The sequence below is a fragment of the Dermacentor andersoni genome, chromosome 1 (assembly GCF_023375885.2).
Source record: "Dermacentor andersoni chromosome 1, qqDerAnde1_hic_scaffold, whole genome shotgun sequence".
Taxonomy (NCBI): domain Eukaryota; kingdom Metazoa; phylum Arthropoda; class Arachnida; order Ixodida; family Ixodidae; genus Dermacentor; species Dermacentor andersoni.
Genome location: NC_092814.1, coordinates 194,336,152 through 194,356,422, shown reverse-complemented (window position 1 = coordinate 194,356,422; position 20,271 = coordinate 194,336,152). Strand labels below are relative to the sequence as shown.

Here is a 20,271-nt window from a genome sequence, read left to right as displayed (position 1 = left end):
GTTGCCATGGAAAGTTGTCTGCCGCGACTATAACACAGTGTACCACGATGCGCGTCCTTTTATTCGTTGCAGCGCACGCGTCAATGATAGAGGAGCGATAATGTGAGTATCTCCAAGAGACGGCAATCAGCATTACCTTAGTTTATGTTCAGCTACGCGTGGCATTCGCATATCTTTTAAGTTTGGCTCAAGGTACGTAAAACACCCTGTATATAGGCACCAAGTACTACCCGTTAGGCATATACATAGGCTCAATTAAATACAGCTTCCGCTGTGCATTAGAGTATCAATTATAATTTTTTAAGGAGCACAGCCTACTGAGTACCTGTTTTGTGAAATTCATTTTATTTTCTCCGTAACATGGAATGAAGCAAGTTGCGTATGTGACAAGATTTGTCTGAAATTTGGTGCCACTAGGCATCGCGGCAAAAGTTGTTAAAGCACTGACAAACAAGCAATATTTCAAGATTTTCTGGTATCATGGCGTACCTTTTTACGCTGAGTTTGTATGCAGAAAAGGAAAGCTTAGCATCGGCCGAAATTAGTGGCACATATTTCGAAAGGTTAACACGATGACCCAATGCTCTCTGCAATTACAAAGTATTCGCCAATCAGAGCCTTTGACAGTTCTTTCAGCACCGGAAACCCGTGATTTTTGCCCGAGACAGATTGAAGTTTCAAATTAACTCCACCAGCAACAGGTCCAGTTACGATGGTGGCGAACCTCTCCTGAGCATTGAAAATGAGCCCCACATTCCGGGTCACAGTTGCGCTCGAACTTTCAAGATTCTCGATGACGTAGGAACGTGAAGTGAGCGCACAGGCACGCTAAGTCACCTTAAAGTGTATCGTCGCATAGGGCAGCTTGAGCTCTTCCCATCGCCGAGGCTCTCGTCTCCTATAAAGCTACTACTAACAGCATTTACGCCTACAGTCTTTGTGGTAATTAATCGACCGCCTTAAGTCAAGTTCTCAGGCAGGTTCCCATTTTTAGCGTCTGTGAACTGCCGTATTGTTTAGTTTCAAGCCAAGGGTGCATTGAGGATTCGCTGTGAGTGCCCGGTCAGCCTGCAATCTTCTAGATGGCGATTCAATGCGGCACTCTCTCTGCCTCTCTAAATACGCCCACACCCAAACGTTTCCTGTTGGCCACATTTAGCTGATATCGCATATTTAGGCGACAGTTTGCATAATGTCAATTCAGGTTTGAGTATAACGACTACTCCGCTAGGTCTTATGGGCCAAATGATTAGTGGTTGCCAGACATGCATGAGAGTAATTTCATGTGAAGACGTGCTTACAGCATGACAATTACCTGTAATCTTGGTACCTACAACAACGCTTTGAGGCACGAATTTAGTTTCCTTAAGCTACAGCTCTACACATTGTTCACCTCAACGAGAAAAGAAAGCGAATAATGAGAATTTCCGGTTTTTCTTATTACTCTTTCTCTCTCTCTCTCTCTCTTCTTTCTCTTTCTTTTTTCTTTTCCCTTTTTTTTTACGCACGCTTTCTTACGGTTTGCGATTAACGGCTCACTATGGTGAACACTAATGTCAACATTGTCTTAGAGTTTGCTAAAATTTGGCACTCATTTGAAGCAATTGACGGAAAACGCCGTGAGCAAATAACAACCTCCGTGTGTATATTCTCGTACGCTTATACGACCACCATTCGACACTCATGGCAGCACCCGCGCAGCCCAGCGGAATGATCCTGCAAGAGCGCGTGGCCAACGAGAGTGCCCGCTACGGTGACATCATTCAAGCGGACTTTCGCGACACGTACCGGAACCTAACGCTCAAGTCCGTGTTCCTGCTGAAGTGGGCCTTCATGTACTGCTCGCGGGCTCAATTCCTCTTGAAGACTGACGACGACGTGTTCGTCAACGTGGACAACCTCGTGCGCTTTCTACTGGCACTGCGAAACGGAAAGCGCCGAACAGGGCAAGCAGCGCTCGTTCTCTCCACAATATCATCGCGTAATACTGCGAGATGAGCTTGCGATTACGTTTTGGCTTGTAAAACTGAGCTGTCCACAGTTCACAACTACTGTCTACGTTGTCATATACGCGTATACACTACGAAGTCGCAAGCTTGCCTTAAATGACTGCGTGGCTCGCTTTAAAGTCGAACGGCATAAGTAAACTGCGAAAAGAAGAACGAATGTCGCACTGGATTGATTGATCATAGCACGCATACTGTGTAAATTCTACAGGGATGATTTTCCCCCTCCAAGGTTACGGTAACCAAGGCTTCTCTTGTTCTCTTTTTAAGTTAAGTTTTTGCAAATGGCGTCAGACAGACTTTCGGATGGAAATATGTTGTTGTTGTTGTTGCTGTTGTTGTTGTCGTTGTCGTCGTCGTCGTCTTTGTCATCGTCGTCGTCGTCGTTGTTGTTGTTGTTGTTGTTGTTGTTTGATAGTCGGCTCTCAGTAAACGAAAAAAGAAAGTTGTCCTTAAACACTATTTTTGCAGGCGCTTTACTAGCTATAACGGGTGTTTCAGCGAACACTTTGCAATTTTTTTAAAGGTTGTCTGTGGTAGATAGCACAATCCTAGTTCATGAGCTGGTCTACACGAAGAGGCGGACATTACTTGCACAAAAAATTGAAATGCATAACCAACTAATTAACAAATATTACTAATTAAGTTCTTAACTAATTACTTTGTCTCATATTGCGGTTTACAAATTATAGCCCTGGACAATCCGCAAGGCATCCACTTGGAACGAATTCTCAGGATGACACCAGTTTCGAGAGATTAATTCGGGTATTTTGCGAAGAAATGCATTGGCGTTTCAGTTACTTTTGTGTTTCAATGCATAAAACGACGTTTTGTTAAGAAAGTTGAATGGCAGTGCATTTTTACCGCAAGTTTGACGGCGCATATCTCGTAAATGGTGTCATCCTGAGAATTCGTCCCAAGTGGATCTGCCTTGCGAACTCCACGGCTATAATTTGTAAATTTCAATATGGACCATGAGGTCATTAGTTAAAAACTTAATTAGTGAATTTCTCTTAATTAGTCGATTATGCATATGAATTTTTTGTGCAAGTAGTGTCCGCCTCTTCGAGTAGACCAGCTCATGAACTAGAATTGTGCTACCTGTCACAGGCAACCTTTAAGAATTTTTTTAACGTGTTCCCTGAAACACCCTGTATATAAATTTCATTGAGATAACTGCGCGAACTCGTCAAAATCAATTTTCGTCGAGGGTCCCTCAAGGAAAATCAGTCAAGACATGTCGACAAATTGTTGGTCGATGTCTTGATCGCAGTCAGTACCGGGAATTCTCTGAAGAAGTAGATTGTAGTGCGGCATTCGTGAAGTCGTTGGCAGCAGTTTATAACGGTGGGTCGGCGTACCACAAGTCATTCACCCCGACTCGCGAACATCCGTTTATGATATGCCTTCTACGCATCCCTCTCTTATACGTGAATGTATGCACCGCTTTCTTGCATTTAGGCTTCCCAGTTGTTTCGAACATTGCTCTCAAGCGCCCGTTTCATCGAAATATCCAGAGACTGTAGGGGTCACGTCATGCATATTTGGGAATAATGGCAACTGCTACAGGTTGTCTTTCTCAACTTTACGTTCTCACTCTTCGCAATCTGAGTGCGCGTCGAATCCGTTAAAAGAGGCCCTTTGGACTTGTTCACTGAACACAATTTCGGAGCTGATTCCACACAGCGAAATCAGCTCCGACACCAGCGGGTTCAAAGTAAGAGGGCGTTATTTTGACAGCGCACGATAGAGGTTGTGCCAAACGACAGTTCGGCTGTGCCAAACGAACTTGAGAGACTCAGCGGGAAGCTGACTAGGAAAAAAGGAGTTGAACCAAGTTCGACTCGGGTGTTATAGGTGACCTGCATAATACTGTAACCTGATTTATCCGGATCGGACCTCAGCTTCGAAATAGCTTTTCTCGGAGCAACAAGCAGGCGTTGCTCGGTGTCGGCGCATTCAGCTGTAGCGATCCCGCACTGCGGCTTTCACCGCGACTAAACGCGCCGCCGGACACGTTCCGCAGGCCCTTCGTGGTCAGTCACATGAGACGGAACACAACCGCCGAACGCGGCTTGGCGCACAAAAACTACCTGCCACAGTCGGTGTTCGCCAACGACAACCTGCCTCTGTACGGTTCCGGCACCGCCTACGTCATGTCGTGTGACGCCGTGCGACCCCTCTTCACGGAGGCCCTGGTGACGCCGTTCCTCTACGTCGAAGACGTCTTCATCACTGGACTCGTGGCCCAAAAGGTGTGCGCCCAGGCGCGGCCGCGCATGCGTCAGTCGAAGAATGTTTCCTATAGCGTCGCCGCACCAGACGCTTTTCTAATTTCAGGTGTAACAAGCGCACCAGTATGCAAACCAACTAGCCTATTCTACGTTTATGTTACACTTTTCTAACTCATGTGAAGAACAAAAAAAAAAAGAACCTTGCGAACAGAAGTCGCCGCCATTCACCTGCGCCATTATCGCGCCTGCCTTTTGACATGAGAAGCTGCGGAACGTGACGTCAAGAAAATTTGGAGGCGCTGGCGTCAGCCTTAGGATATATGACTAATATTTAAGCGATACATACTATAGCATGGCGTGAAAGCGAATAATCAGTGAAACCGAGGGCTCAATTTTTCATACACGACCATATGAAGCCAACAGACAATGGAGGCAAGGAAATGGCTCAATAAAAATTAGTTGTTGTTTTTTTAGTTGAACTGTACAAATAATAATGCAGGAGATTAAATTCTCATCTACATTTAAATTATATATAAAATTGGTTCATTTCCCCTAAGCTTTCTTTTTTTAACTACATTATCTGTGGCTCCATGCACTGCCGGGAGTTTTTTTTTTCCTTCTTTTTTTTTTGAATAATATCCTACCACGAAAATTTTCAGACATCACCTCGCACCTTCAGTTATGCAACTGCAGCTTTTCTATACGCTTTTCGCCGGAAACTAACAAGCGGACATTCCTCTGAAATCAAGTCAGAATAAGCGGCGCTCCTCGGCCAAAAAAAATACATTCTCAGAGAAATTTGCACCCTATGGGGCTTACCTTGTTCCCAGAATAATCGTCGTCTAGGCTGCGTGTATTTCCTTTATTATCTTTTTTTTCTTCCTTTTAATGTTTCGGGTTTCTGGTACTTTCAGGTCATGAACTTCGTGCTAAGTAAAAGAAGTGCACGCAATACAGATGGCGGCTATATTGGGGGAACAGGACAACTTCCGAGGGATGTAGAAATATTTCAGAGGGCACGCGTAGCCCGAAACAACTTCAACATTTCATTTTAAAACATGTTTTAATGTGGCTCATTTCAGTTACAAACTCTACCGTATATTTTGGTGCGTGTCTTAGAAGGACTCATTTATTGAGAACAATCAAAAAGCAGAGCGCTCATCTTTCGTCCCAGCGTTTCCTCGCATGAAGCAACGGAAGTAACCAACGGTCATAATTTTGGGTTTGTCTCCTTGACTCCGATAAAGGCTACGGATCTTAGCGAATGAGCCTCTCCAAGCTGACCGAAGATATGGCCATCATAAATGACTCACTGGTGCTAAACTACACATAAGTATACCATGCAGCTGGGCTTTAAAAGAGAAAAAATAAGTGAGAAAAAAAAAGCTCGTAGGCAAACAAATTCATAAAAGAAACAAAGTTAAAAATAAAGAAACCAGTAAAGCGACTTCAGAATTTCACGAACCACTCTTCGAACCGACCGGTACAAATCTGTTTGTAGTAAGGGGAACTGGTCATCCCGTCCGGAGGCAATAGAGAAGACTAACCGTGAGAACGCTTACCACCGATCAAAGACATATTTCGAAAGTGGCGTCAAATCTTGGCCATGCCCGCACGATTGGTGTGATGTGGTGTGGTGGATACGTTAGCAGCACCTACGCGCCAGTGTGTCGTAATCCCCTGCTACATCGCTCATATAATAATTATAACGTTTATGTTTCCTCAACTTCTTTCGGCAGAATTGAATGATGGAGAAAAACAATGAGGGACGTAGAAAGGAAATGAAAACGGTATCCGCAAGAAATGACAAGCAACCGAGCGGCGGTATACTTTTCTTTTATTCGGGTTTCGTTGTCTGCGACGAATCAATCAATAAATCAACGTTTATTATTACGTTACAAGAAAAATTCGTACATACATATAAACAGAGGAGCTACCCATATTCAATAACTGTACGGGGACCATCGATGAAAGTAACAGAACAATAATAATTATACAGCAAACAAGACGGCAAAGTTGCTGAAGCGCAAGCAACGTGAAAATACATTCATACAAGAAGAGGCGAATTAATCAAGCCGACAGCACATCGATACGATAATATAGTAAAACAGAGGCATGAACTTATGAATTTAATAATAAGCTTTCCACACAATTTTTGTATAACCTTAATAAAGAAATAGTCTATAAAGTTGACGGAAAGCTATTCCACAATTTGATCGTTCCGAAGGCTGTGCTAAATTTTCCGTAATTAGTGAGAGCATTATGAAGTAAAAAAAAAATGTTATCAGCAAACCTGGTACAAATCGCCTTTATTAAACTATTAGGATTCATAAGCGAACGGGAAATCTTGTTTGTTATTTGCTTACACATCATGTGAAACGATGAAATTATAACGAAATAGGCAGACAGTGCTGACGTGTGTTTCACCGAGCATTGCCATATTCCGATCACACCGAGACCATGGTATGAACACTTTTCGCTGTTACTCGAGGTGGCGTCTCTCAACTAAAGCACCCATTCACTTACACAGTGGCCTGTGTGTTGCATGCAGAGCAGATTGGTCGTCACAATATTTTGCACACGTCAGGCTGTACAACTAGTGTTGGAGCTTCCGCATTGTAGTGGCCCTGACGGCGGCACCGAGAGAAATTAAGGTCACGTCTAGAGGCGTCCTTCGCGTTTATTAGCAAAAGCACGGCTATACGTATGCAACTATGGCTTGCCACTGCGCACAGAGAAGGCCCAACAGGCCATACAGGGCTCTACACCAGCCGTTCGTCTCGTTGGCAAATTATTTCTAGTTTGCATCTGCCAACTGTGCTGCACTTCCTTTAGCCGGTAAGAACAAAACTATATGCGTTGGACTAAGGGAATATTGTAAGATTCAAAGTCGAATTGGTAATATAAAGCTATCTTTTCCTTCCTATTGGCGGCTAATATTTGTTTACGGTGTGCTGCGATTTCTGGAACTATGCGGTAGTAAAGACCCACGCAAATGGTGGCTGCTTATAGCCACTTCAAGTATCCGCCAACTCAGTCATAAATTCCTAGACATTATTTTGGTTAACTGTGTGAAAAGGTATTCTCTCGTACTTTCTGATCCAGGAGGCATGGCTGCTGCACGGACGGTGCGATTACCAAGCGATCTTAAGAAAACATCTGTCTTCTTGCCTTTCTCCCTAGCTCGCATTCCCGTGAGGTCACGATCTCCTAAATGTCTGCGTACAAGCTCAAACGTGTGATGTCAGAAAGTTGTGATGGCGATGCTGTTAATTAGGCCGTATATTCGAAAGAAATGGCTGGCCCTGCTGACTGACGCCGACTCGTGGAGCGGTGGGTGCGATTGATAATGGCGTGATAAAGGCAAATCCTACCGACCCGAGATTCCTCGATCAACAACGGCCAACATTTATATTTGTTGCCAAGTTGCTGGAGGTGCACTTTGTGTCGAACAATTCTAGATAACCCGGAAGAAGCGAAGAATAAATGCATCCGCCAGCTACATTTAACACATTTATGTAAGTGTGCGTTTTACTGAGGACGCGCCGAGGCGGCGGCTATGAAGGTTCTCCTCCTAAGCACAAGGCCGCGGGTTTCATTAGGGGCCGTGGTGGTCGCGTTTCCATGTTCGGGGAATGCAAAAAAAGAAAGAGGAAAGATAAGAAAATAAAAAAAGAAACACTTGTGTACCGTGCTTCGGATCACGTTGAAGAAGCCCCGGATGATCGAAATTGTGTTGATTTCCTTGTGCGCTGATTTGGGCTGTTAAATCCCATATTTTCTTTTTCTTACGGGCAGGAAATTTGTTTATACGGATCAGCGCTGTAAACCCCTCTTCTCTTTTTTTTTTCTCTCTCTCCATATATATCAGGTCGGCGTCGATAAGGTCCACTCCGAGTGCTTCGTGTGTTGCCGCGCGGTCCGGAATCTGTGCGAATACAAGACGCTGATCACGGCGCACGAGTTGAAACCTGCGGATATGATGGACGTATGGCACTATATACGCAATTCCAGCCCTGCGTGCTCGCCCCCCAGTGAACGGACTGTTTGCTGAGGCCACGCATCACAATTATGCTGCATCGTTCGTGACATGCTGCGTGCTCTGGTTGTCGAGCGCCGTGCGGTCTAAACGTGATGCATCACATTTTGTGACGGTAGAAAACTGGAATAAACGCTCTTCGTCTTCGCATCTCCATACGTGTGTACTTTTTTTTTTTCTCCAGCCATACTTATTTGCCCAAATTTAACACGGAGCCACGCAAGCTCCAGAAAGATGGCCCGCATCCGAACGGTACAATGTGTACCTGACATGAAGGACATGGCATTAATGACAAGATACGCATGAGGAGGTCATTCCATGTCATTCCGTGTCATTCTTGCCATGCCATGCACGTGTTTCTCGCCACACATATCATGATACGTATCCAGTTAAAGAAATGACCACGACGCCAATCACCTCGTGTCACATGTCATTCATGACAATCACGTCATGACATGTCATTTCATTTATGTCATGGATATCCTTATATATAACTTTTTTTTTAGAAAATGGAAATGACATGAATGTCATAAGTGAAATGGCTATAATGGATTGAATGACATCTCATGAATTTCTTCAAGAAGATATATTCCGTATATGCATGTCAGGATCTGCATGTGTGACGTTAATGACATGTCGTGCCATGTATCTCGTAAATTGATTGGAATAAATGCCGTGGTCCGTCTGTGAAGCCATGACATGATTCCCACGAATGTCATCAGACACGTCACAAGAATGAGACGCATTCATGACATGCACACATGCAAGACGTGACATTACCACGACAAGAACTTTTGTCGATGGAGGGGACGAAGTTGTCAACCAACTTGTCAACTAACGTGTTCGTGATGCCGTGATGGTGTAGTTGCATCGTCATTCCAGCTTCGTAATCGGACTCTCACCGCTGATATTCGCGTGCCGTCTGCGCTCGAGCCAGGTGGCACGCGTAAGAAGATCCCGGCATCTCGACAGCTGATAAGGCTGCACCTGTTCAAACAGCGACTGAAAAGCAAGTTTCCCACGAGCGTTGATTTCCGAGCGCCGGACAGCAACGCGCAGCCTCCTCGTTCCTCCCCTAGCTCTTACCGGACTTCCACAAGACCGAGTATACGACAACGCTGCATCGAATTCCACCATGGCAGCGTCATGACGGCTCGGCCAAGGCGAGCAGCTGCACCATGCCACTCTTGCGAATGGCTATAAGAGGACACGGGCTCCAGGTTAGACTACGGCTTCGCCATCAAGTCACCTGTTCGTGTCCTCCAAGGGATACCACGTGGTGCCGTCCGTGAGAACTTAGTATCTGCGCTTCTTTCCCATCTCGCACCTCTGTGCCGCTCGTTCACATCAATTCGATCGTTGGTAGAAATCATGAAATCGTCGTTACCGTCGTCGTTGTCTTGCTGCGGTCGTCATGCACACGCATTCTGGCGTTAACTCTAGTTGACTGTATACTCTTGTGCGACGCGCAAATACTGGATTTACACAAACACAGTGGTCAATCTGGTAACGTTTTTCGGAACCCGAAAAAATGCTGCATAGCCAGCTGTGTGCAGATTGCTTCACATAACGTCGAGTTGCACAGTGTGTGGAATCTGCACAATATTTTACTAACACTATGGCCCTAAAGTTAATAATTATGAAGTATAATTACCATAAATACGTGCGGATCTATATAGGTGCTTTCGCGCGTTCCATACCACAAGTTATAAGAAGACAAAGAACACTAAACTTCTTTTGGAGGTTTCATTCTAACATACAGCTGGTTTCAACTGCACTAAAAGGGTCGTGGTTCTTTTGTTATAGTTGTTGTTGTTGTTTGCTGCGTGTTTGCTGGCACACCCGGTATAGAAGTGCACATAGTATATCTGCTATTTCGGTGCGCCGTTATTTATTGTTCCCACGAGATGCGGGCCGTGACATCCACATTCTCGGATATCCTCGACCACGTGAAATGGCTGCGCTGATGTGGCCGCCGTCTCGCGCCTACCTGGCGCGTCTGCGGCCAAAGTATTTTCCGCCGAGGTCCAGTTGCGGCGGAAACACCCATAGTGCTAGATGAGAGCGAGCGGTACAGCGACTGCAATCCTGCAGTGCGCGGTTGTTGTTTTCCCCGAATGTCACGCAACATGAGTAGTGGAACAAAAGGAACAAAGCGCTTCGACGCCAATGGCTGCAAAAGAAGAGAAATGCCGAAGGTAGTATGAGTCAGCACTTTCAGCGAGAGAGATACCTTCATATCTTTCGATTATTGCGCAGCACTTGTACCGTTTTATTTACTTATTTTTAACGTACTGGTTTACCTCTTGGTTTACCTTCTTGGCTTACCTAGAAAATTCCGCGCCGTTTTCCCATCGTATACCACAGGCTCGTTTGACTTCTAGAAATATGTTTGCGAAACCAGTATGGGCAAAGCGTTACCTTTTAGCGGCTGCATAAATAAAAACATTCTAACGACACGATTATAAGATTTTATTGTACATCGGACGCCGTTTTGGCGCGGAAAGAATTTTACAAAACTTCCTAGGTTGAGTCTATGCTTCATTTAGCTCGTCTGGCGGCAGCAGCAGGCATCGCGGATGAAACAGCCTGCTACTATACAAGAGAGCTCGGATCATTCGTTGTATATTGTTTCCTAGAAAAACAAAGGCCAATTTGTAATGTTCGCAGAGTTCACAGCCTCTACCTTAAAAACAACACAGCGCTTTAAAGAGGAGAGTGAAGATAATGTAAACGGTCGCAGCAAAATGTGGGCACGGTTGCCGCGTTCCTATAATCTTTGATGTGAGGCTCATCCATAACTCTAATTGGTGGACGTACATAACATAAGGTCGAAATCGTTTATCACGTCACTTCCTTGTACGGGTGAATGTAGAATTTCTGAAGACAACGGCGTCCATGGTTCCTCTATTATATCGAAGAGTAATTAATAACTTGCCTTTCAACGGGCCCCGATAAGTATGTGTCGAGGAAAGGCCGTGTACATTTAGAGGACGCGAAAAAAAACAAAACAAGTAGAGTGTACACAATGCGGAAAAAATAAAGCATCAAAACGTGGTCCATCCCCGCTCGCGGATGTACGTGCCATTTTTAAAGGAAACAGCAACAAAACTCATGCACAAAGCTCATGCACACAGCTCACGCACAATAACTATACTACACGCAGCCCGTTATAAACGCGATACGGCACCGTCCTTAATGAAGTACCACCGGTGTGCGTTGGAGTCGATAGCGGTTTTAGATTTGCACCCATCTTTTAGGGGTTGCGCGGTGCACACTTTTCCAAAACTTTTCCACATCAGAGCCGCGGCAGGAAGCAGCATATGGTGAACGCGCGCGGACGCGGTGCAGCTGTGCTTGCTTGGCTGCAGACAGAGTTGGCCTCATGTGCTGCGGCACGCCCAAGGACTCTGTTTCATGCACAGCTGCGCACACGTGTTGCACTTGTCGCTGGCCGAGGCAGCTGAGCGGCTCGGCAGCGTTCTCCGTACTCGCATCAAGCCGCACCTTTTTCCTCAAAACTTTCATTTTTCTTTAAGCTCTAAAATGGTGAAATCAAATGGACGCGCGAGCTGACGTTGAGAACTGTACAGCGTTATAAGGACTATACCGCGGACGATGACCCGACGGCGTCGTTCCTTGGCCTCTCAATCCCGCCGCACAGGGAATGAGTCAGTCGTGTAGCCTTTGTTCGCGCTCGACTGCGAGAGCTCAAGCTCTGGGCTGGTCGCAGCTTTCTTCGGATGGTCGTATGCTATGTGCGCCATCGTTTGCGTCGTTGCGGGTATATTAAAAGGAGCGCGAATGAAAAAAAAAAAGCTGTTGAATGAACTCAGGTTTTTGCAGCTTTTATAATGAGGTTGAAACTAAGGCTGCGGTGTCTATCAACAAGGTAGAGGGATTTTAAGAGCAGAGGATATCTAATTACTCGCTTCATACGTGCAGCATTGCATCTGCAGACATTATTTACGCGCCACGGAGGCGCTTCATCGCAACCATCGCCGATAACAAAAGATACGAAAACAATAGGAACACTATCTGTGAAGCCGGCTAAAGAATCTCGCCTTCATATACGGGGTTATTTGCTTCACGTGGTGCAATGGGAAGCTAACAAGAATGTCGCCAGCGAGGGCTCATCGAAGCAAGACAGTCACTGTCGCACGTCCAATATGTTCTGTGCAGGCGCCACGATGCCGCTACATATGAGCCCGCATTGGCTACTCAATTTTTCAGAGATAGTCGCACACTGTGCTCAGTATTGAATACGACTTGAGCGTGAACTTACAACAGCAAATTCACAAACTAACGCCTGCACAGCAGTGTATCGAAGAGCCTCGGTGAGTACGTGGTAGTAAGGCCGCCATAACTTTCGGTGAAACCATCACTGGCGTGCAGAAGCCGAGGTGCGTGGAAGGGTAATGCAGTCGATTCAGGCACTACAAATTGCTCTCTTCTGATTTCTGTGGGTTCTATCCTAGTGCGTCGCTTGTGATGCTACAGCTTCCACAATTAACGAATTTTCATCTGAGCGCTGGATGGCATTTAGTGTCCTTATCAAATATTGCAGGCTATCAGAAATGACGAATGGTGTTGGTATCCAACAATAATGATATCCGTCAGATGGACCTTACAGCAAACAATAGGTCTAAACAACATGTACAGGACATGCTGACGTCGTGTACCGTTACGTATTACTGTGCTTCTCACATGTCGAATACGGCGCACTCAGCGTTTTTCCCGTTGATTTCCATGACGACACATCACTGGATATCAACTACAACTCAGGCACTGTCTCGACTATAAATGTGTATGTATAAACCCCTTTAATGTTTACACACGTACCCTTTGCAACAGTCCACTAAATATCATGCTTTTCCTTAAAAGCATACCAAGTTGCAATATCCAACAAATAAGTGGAACCCGCAATCTGGCACCAATTTTACTAAACAGATAAAACTCAGATTGATAAACGAATTTTACATGGGAATGGCACTAGACAGCTACATACACTATATACATGGGCTCGACACACGAGGCGTATTTCTTATATTTGATCACTTCTAGAAGCAAGTGCCTATAGTCGACTGCATGAGAGCCTGCAAATATATGGGGCCCTCAAGCTGGCACCAATTTCGCTAAACAGATAAAATGCATATTGATAACCAAATTTTCCTTTGAAATGCACAAGAAAGCTACATACGCTTTATGAGCTCGACGTGCAAGTCGTGTTTATATTTTCGAACGCATCGAAAACAACTACATGCAGTCGACTACATGACACAGTGCTTTCGCCAACTTGGCAAACTTGGGTGCCAACAATATGCGACCGGAAGTTTTCTGGGGACACAAGCACACTGGCTGCCGCAACGCGGAGAAAAAGGGCCTATACTTTGAATCTTCGGAAGTATACGGGGAATCAACGTCGCCCAGTGGCACGCATCGTTCTCTGCATTCCCGGCCATCGCTCTCGCAATCGCTTCGGCGGTGACGTCCACACTGCGCGCGCAGCGGTTCTGCCGCGCGTCGTAAGCGTATGTAACAAGGCTGCCGTGTCCGCCGTGCCGGCGGCGATAGGCACCCTTGAAGCGCTCTCGGTGCGGAGATGCGACGCGGGCTTCGCGGGCGCATATAGGAAGCGCGCCCGGCGGGGCGTAACGCGAATCCGCGTGCCGCCGCACCGCAGGACGCGTTCTATTTGCGCCGCGCGCGCGCTATCGTCGCCGTAACGCACGGCGCCGATGTGCACCCGCATCGCGTATACCGCACGTCCGGTTGGATGCCGGCTCCGGTGCTCTCCTCCGCGCGCATACCGACGGCGGCCATTCGAGAGAAAGCGGGTGGCTCGCCGTGGGCGCGCTCGTTCGGCCTCGGCGAAACGCGACAAGAACGTTCCATGAGGCGAGAAAGAGCGACAATTTGGTGTGTGCGCTGGGACGAGGATGGTCGTGCAGGAAAGCTTTGTCCCCATCGCCCATTCTTTCCTCCTCATAAAGAGGCCTCCGCACGAATTTATTTCTTAGCCTGGGCAAAAAAACAAAAAAAAAAACAAATGAAAAGGCAGAAGTGAGAGACGTTTCAGCGCGAAGGGCGAGAAAGAAGGGGCGCGATAGTATCGTGAAAGAGCGGTCAGCAATGACGAAAATTCTTTCAATATGCTGCCTAGATTACGTCCTGCGTATTTGCAATTCTTTCGACTGAAGTAAACTGCCTTGTCATTCTTGGAAAAGCCTTCTCACTAACAAGCCTTTTATGCGTACCATATATCGCGGAAATTGCGAATCATACAGCGCACTCGCACACCGACCGGACGTTAGGCCCCGTGCAAACGCTGCGCTGGCTGGGTATACGACGTGATTTACTGTACAGCCGCCCTGATTTTTAATAATATAGCGCGAGCGTCGACTGAACTGCTGGTGAGCGCCTTATAACGGCGATAAGCGTGCAACAAGGCGAGAGTTCGCGCACGAGCAGGAAGAAAGGGCGTCGTCTGCTACGCTGTTCCGATCATAAGGACACACTCCCTGCCACAACACCATTTCGCAAAAACACGCCAGGCAGTAGAGCACATGCGCATGAATAAAATGCGACAGTGAGACGTGATGCCGTCTCTTTTTTGCTAATACGTCGGCCGCGCTGGCGAAGCAGATTGAAGGTAAGAGAAAATAAAAAGAAGGAAACGCAGCAACAGATGGAAACGATTGCCTGGATCACGATAAAAGACGCACCGACCAGCTGTTTAATCAGCTTTGCAGTGTCTCGAGAGTATAAAAAGGCATCTCAGCTTTCAAACGCTCTCTTCGGCGGAAAATGCCTCCTCCACGCGTGCCAATGGAACAACGCCACCGCGTCATCGCAATGTCGCTTTGCGACAAGTCTCAGAAAGAAATCGCTAAGAGCGTTGGAGTCACTCAGGCTACCGTAAGTAGGATAGTTCAGGCTGTGACGCGCCTCGACATTTGAAGCGTAAGACAACCGAAGAAGAGGACCATGCCATTGTTGCTGCGGCTTGTGTAGCGCCCTTCATGACTGCTGGCGAATTGAAGCAGGTTGCTGGAGTGGACGTGAGTGACAATTTGGTGCGTGTCCGACTTCGAGAAGCAGGTCTTCGCAATCTAGTTGCGGCCCAGAAGCCGAAGCTTTCGGCGACTAACAAGGAGAAAAGGCTACAGTTTGCACGCGATCATATTGAATGGACCGTTGAGGACTGGGCAAATGTTGTCTTCACAGACGAGTCCACGGTTTGCACGAAATGGAACCAGCAACGGAAAGTTTACCGGCCAGACCTAATGAGGTAGGTGATTTAGCATTGTTCATTTTTTTTTATTTGGCTATGTTTGGCTTACATCTGCGAAAGTATATGGCATTTGCTTCGCGGGGTGACATGTGATTATCAATTTCAGCTGTCACTGTTCAAGAAATAGATGATGCAGCACAGGCGGGTAAAATTGTTCCTTAATAGAATTACTTATACTTGGTTAAATTTGAAAAATGTTTGCTGAGATTGTGGATGGATTATACTTTCATGTAAAGAGCGGGTGTATTGTTGCCGTAATATTTTTTTAGGTGTCGTTTAATCTTGTCTAAGCGCCATTCACACAATTTATGTTGTTTATAAAATTTTCTTCCTCTGTTGCAGGTTTGATCCACACTATGTTCAGAAGGTCAAGTCTAGTGGCAGGACGAGTGTAAACATTTGGGGAGTAATAACTAAGGACGGTCTTGGCCCACTCCGTCGTATATCGGGCCGTTTCTGTGCAGAAGCATACCTGGAGATTATTAATGAGGAGCTTCTTCCCCATCTTCTGGACGGCCCTTTCACAATGGTTGCTTCTACCTACAGCATGACCTGTCACCGGTTCATACTGCACGCGCCGTGAAAGAACTTCTGGAACAACTAGGCATCATGACGTTGTCTTGGCCTCCCCAGGGAGCGGACCTCAATATAATTGAAAATGTGTGGGGTATCCTCAAGTCCAACTTGTCAAAAATGAGTCTGCACGATGCATCGCCAGACGACTTATGGGAAGCCGTGAAGAGTGAATGGGATGCCCTCAAGGATGACATGAACCTTGTGCCCGCACTCTTCGACTCCCTGCCCAGGCGCATCGCGGGTGTTGCTCAGTCTGGAGGAGAATTTCAGCGTTATTAACTTCTAAGTCTGATGTGTGAAAACCTTGAGTCAAGGCCTTGTTTCAGTTCTAAAATGCACCATGCAAATAAAAGTTATAACTTCCGCGGATACATGCAACTATGCCTTACTACCCCCTCCTCTCCTCAAAAAAAAAAAAAAACTTTCCTATACACACCACGCTTCTCAATGCACTCATCGCTCCTAATCTGACGACTACGATTTCCAGCTCAGGTGACGCATGCAGGAAACGGCAATCTTCTTGCAGAAAACAAAAAGGAAAGCGCAACCATTCGTGGCTCCGTGTCTTTGCTCTCCAAGTAGTTCAGGAGTGAGTCAGTAAACTTTACTGAATTAAGACAAAAAAAGACAGCATAAGTGGGCCTTGGTCCAGAGCCACAAAAACCGAAAAATGATAACTCGCAAGGAGGCACTCTCCGCGGAAGGGCACGTTTGAAAGCTGCGGTGCAATTTTTATACCTTCTAGACACTGAAATACCGATTAAACAGCTGGTCGGTGCGTCTTTTATCGTGATCCAGGCAATCGTTTCCATCTGTTGCTGCGTTTCCTTCTTTTTATTTTCTCTTATCTTCAATCTGCTTCGCCAGCGCGGCCGACGTATTAGCAAAAAAGAGACGGCATCACGTCTCACTGTCGCATTTTATTCATGCGCATGTGCTCTACTGCCTGGCGTGTTTTTGCGAAATGGTATTGTGGCAGGGAGTGTGTCCTCATGATCGGAACAGCGTAGCAGACGACGCCCTTTCTTCCTGCTCGTGCGCGAACTCTCGCCTTGTTGCACGCTTATCGCCGTTATAAGGCGCTCACCAGCAGTTCAGTCGACGCTCGCGCTATATTATTAAAAATCAGGGCGGCTGTACGCATGGCATTAGAGAGGCCCGAAGATATGCACTCTGAAACCAGCAGTGTCGGCAACACTACAGCCCTGTAAAATGGGAATATGCCGGAGCTGGCTTACAGCTGGCTTATAGCTGGCCCTTATGGTTCTGATAGAAATCTGCTGCGTGGAATGACTAGCAACTCTTGCGCCAGAAAGACTTCGTTCTATCGCATGAAATGCGCCCGACACGTGAGGGTGTAATCGAATCTGCGATCTTCTACGGCTCTGGGACATTCGAACGCCACAGAGCAACGTGGCTGACCACCAGCTGTCTCAACCACGGTCTAGACGCACGGGTGTGTTTCCCACCACCGCGGGAGCGGGCGTGCACAGCTCGCTGCCGCGAAGCTATCGTGAAGTTCATGACGCGCGGTATGACACGGCTCGCAATGCTTTGCGCGCAAATTTTGCCCAAAGCGTCTTGGAGCTTTTAATGTGAACAGAGTGGTAACTTCGGGTAAATTATCTAATAGAGGATGGCCCTTCGGGTTCGAAGAGAGAAACTACGGTTAAATGCGTCGAATGCGACTGTGCTTAGAATATCAAGTGGCACGAATGCGGCTAGAGAATTGCAAACAGAGTACTACTACTACTACTACTACTACTACTACTACTACTACTACTACTACTACTACTAATAATAATAATAATAATAATAATAATAATGATGATGATGATGATGATGATGATGATGATGATGATGATGATGACTTTTTTTTATTGGCGCAATTACACCCACCGCCCCATACTATGCATAAAACAGACTAAAGAAACAAATCCCGCTCAAATAAGCTATGTGCAGGAAGCTTGATGAAAGGAAAGACATTGCCGTCCATCTGAGAGTATATATAGCACGGAGCTATGCAAAGGTTGGCATTCCTCATAAAGAAAACCTTACAGCTGAGCGGGAAAAAAATCGCTCCGGTCGGGCGAATCGAACCCCTCGCACCACCGCCTCGCCGAGGCAGAGGTGCCAACTGAGCGAACCAGGAATAAGCCGTCCGCAAACCGGGATTTCAACAAGTAGCAGTAGAATGTATGTATAGAAAGGCACAGAGGTCGGCTCCCGAGCTTGTGTGCCTTATAACCTGCTACTCTGCACCTAATCTATGCAACCAGAATAAATGGAAAACTGCACGTGATTCTCTCAAAACGAATCGTTGCTACATGCGACGGGACGCGCGCGCCAATCATCTCAAAGCGATAGTTGGCGTTGGCACGAATGAAGTGTGTATGCGTCTGTATACTGTTAGAGAGAGAGTAATTTGGAAAGGAAGAGGCGCACTTTTCTGCAGGCATGTATCGAGCACGTGTCAGGTGCCTAGCCTAATACCAGGCAATGTTACATGAAAGTACTTAAAAGGCGTGTGTGTTCCTGATTAGCCGCCTATAGGCTGGAGCCCCAGGTATGGACCTGAAGGAATTAAAAAAAAGAATGTCGAGGTCAGCCATAGGGTGGCGGACTGCCTTTACTCTGTTTTCTATTTTTGTTCAAAGGTAACAAGAATGTTTTACTGATGTTTGTAGCATGTTAAGAAGCCGAAAGAAAGAAAAGGCACCTGTAACCTAATGGGTAGAGCACCGGGCTCTTCAAATGGGGGAAACCCTGTTGTGATCCCAGCATCTGACAAGTGTTTTGTTATTATTATTATTATTATTATTATTATTATTATTATTATTATTATTATTATTATTATTATTATTATTAATCTTATTATTATTATTATTATTATTATTATTATTATTATTATTATTATTATTATTATTATTATTATTATTATTATTCAAGAGGCCAGAAACGAGGCGAGAGAGGAGCTACCTGCCTACCTATACCACGAAGCGCGTGTTGGGAGGCAATGAATGCTTCACATTAAAAAAGGGGCAAGTCAAAGAGCGAGCAGCTGCACCAAAGTTCATAGCTGTGGAAGAAAGCTGAATTTCCAGCGTTTTTCTCCTTAGTTGCACACCGCAGCGGCTGCGTAATATAATCGTGGTACAAAGCGAACTGCAGACGGACTTGATACGCGTTTCGAAAGAAATCATACTCCCACAGGTGTCTATTTGGCACTCAAATCGACCAGCTGGTATTTCTCCGGTTATTTATTTTGTCTTTCATTCTTTTAGGAGCTTTGCCAAGTAGTTCTATGACATCCCGGCTTGGTCAGAATCCGCACTCGAACTGGTATTCATCTGTTGGGAGTTATATCGATACGCAAAGCTTCGAGTATAAGGGATAAAACCTCTTGGTGTCCCAGGAAGAACTGACCCAAGCGGGGATCGTTCCGAATGATTCTACTGAAGGACAGCCGCGAATGTTGCAGAGAGGTTCCAGTTCCTCAGCGAAGGCATGCAGCAGCCGACTTGTGTGCAATAAATAACACTCATTCAATAAGTATGCCTCACCTTTAGAGAATTTATGAAATTGTCCTGATTTAGGCGCAGTAATACTTTATCTGGCCAATCTCATCCCGTTTGCATCTCGTTAAACTGACGTGCGATGTTATAGTACTGTTGTATATTTAGCTACTTCAACGAACACAACACACTGTGTGTATGTGGTACATTCAATTATCTTTTTCGATTACTCTCATTTTCATGGTGTATCAGACAACTGAAACAAGTTTATAATTTACAAACGCCTCAATTGACCGAATATTCAGTTGCGAACGACATTACATGCGCGACTCAAATATTGTAAATAAGCCCTTTTTCTTTCTCTCTCGCTATCTCCCTCTTCTTTTATAACAGACTCCGCACAAGCTTTTATATTTCTTCGTTTTGAAACGAGAAAATATCCGGTATGCCATTACATAATCGAAGATCGCTTTTCTCGAATATTCGTATTGGATTCCATTCGGATATTTCACCATTCGAACACCCCTGAAAAGCGGCTAAGTGAAAGAAAACAGAGTTAGGGAATGGGAAGAATGAAGTCAACTACTCGGGTATCGCGTCAACTTCG

The 20,271-nt window shown here is 45.8% G+C and overlaps 1 protein-coding gene and 1 long non-coding RNA gene across 2 annotated transcripts; both read left to right on the top strand.

The window, feature by feature from the left end:
* Positions 1 to 1,683: 1,683 nt before the first annotated feature.
* LOC126546894 (beta-1,3-galactosyltransferase 1-like) lies at positions 1,684 to 5,177 on the top strand. The gene is made up of 3 exons (XM_072288066.1): positions 1,684 to 1,946; positions 4,033 to 4,289; positions 5,155 to 5,177. The coding sequence occupies exons 1-3, from the start codon at positions 1,684 to 1,686 to the stop codon at positions 5,175 to 5,177; spliced, it is 543 nt and encodes a 180-aa protein (XP_072144167.1).
* A 9,928-nt stretch (positions 5,178 to 15,105) lies between these two features.
* LOC140215273 (uncharacterized) lies at positions 15,106 to 16,518 on the top strand. The gene is made up of 2 exons (XR_011892229.1): positions 15,106 to 15,570; positions 15,916 to 16,518. It is a non-coding gene; the product is annotated as an uncharacterized lncRNA (long non-coding RNA).
* Positions 16,519 to 20,271: the final 3,753 nt, after the last annotated feature.

Coding starts and splice junctions, on each gene's coding strand:
- LOC126546894 (XM_072288066.1), top strand. CDS start 1,684: ATGGCAGCACCCGCGCAGCCCAGCGGAATGATCCTGCAAGAGCGCGTG. Junction 1,947..4,032: donor AACGGAAAGCGCCGAACAGG/GCAAGCAGCGCT, acceptor CACGTTCCGCAG/GCCCTTCGTGGTCAGTCACA. Junction 4,290..5,154: donor CCAGGCGCGGCCGCGCATGC/GTCAGTCGAAGA, acceptor TGGTACTTTCAG/GTCATGAACTTCGTGCTAAG.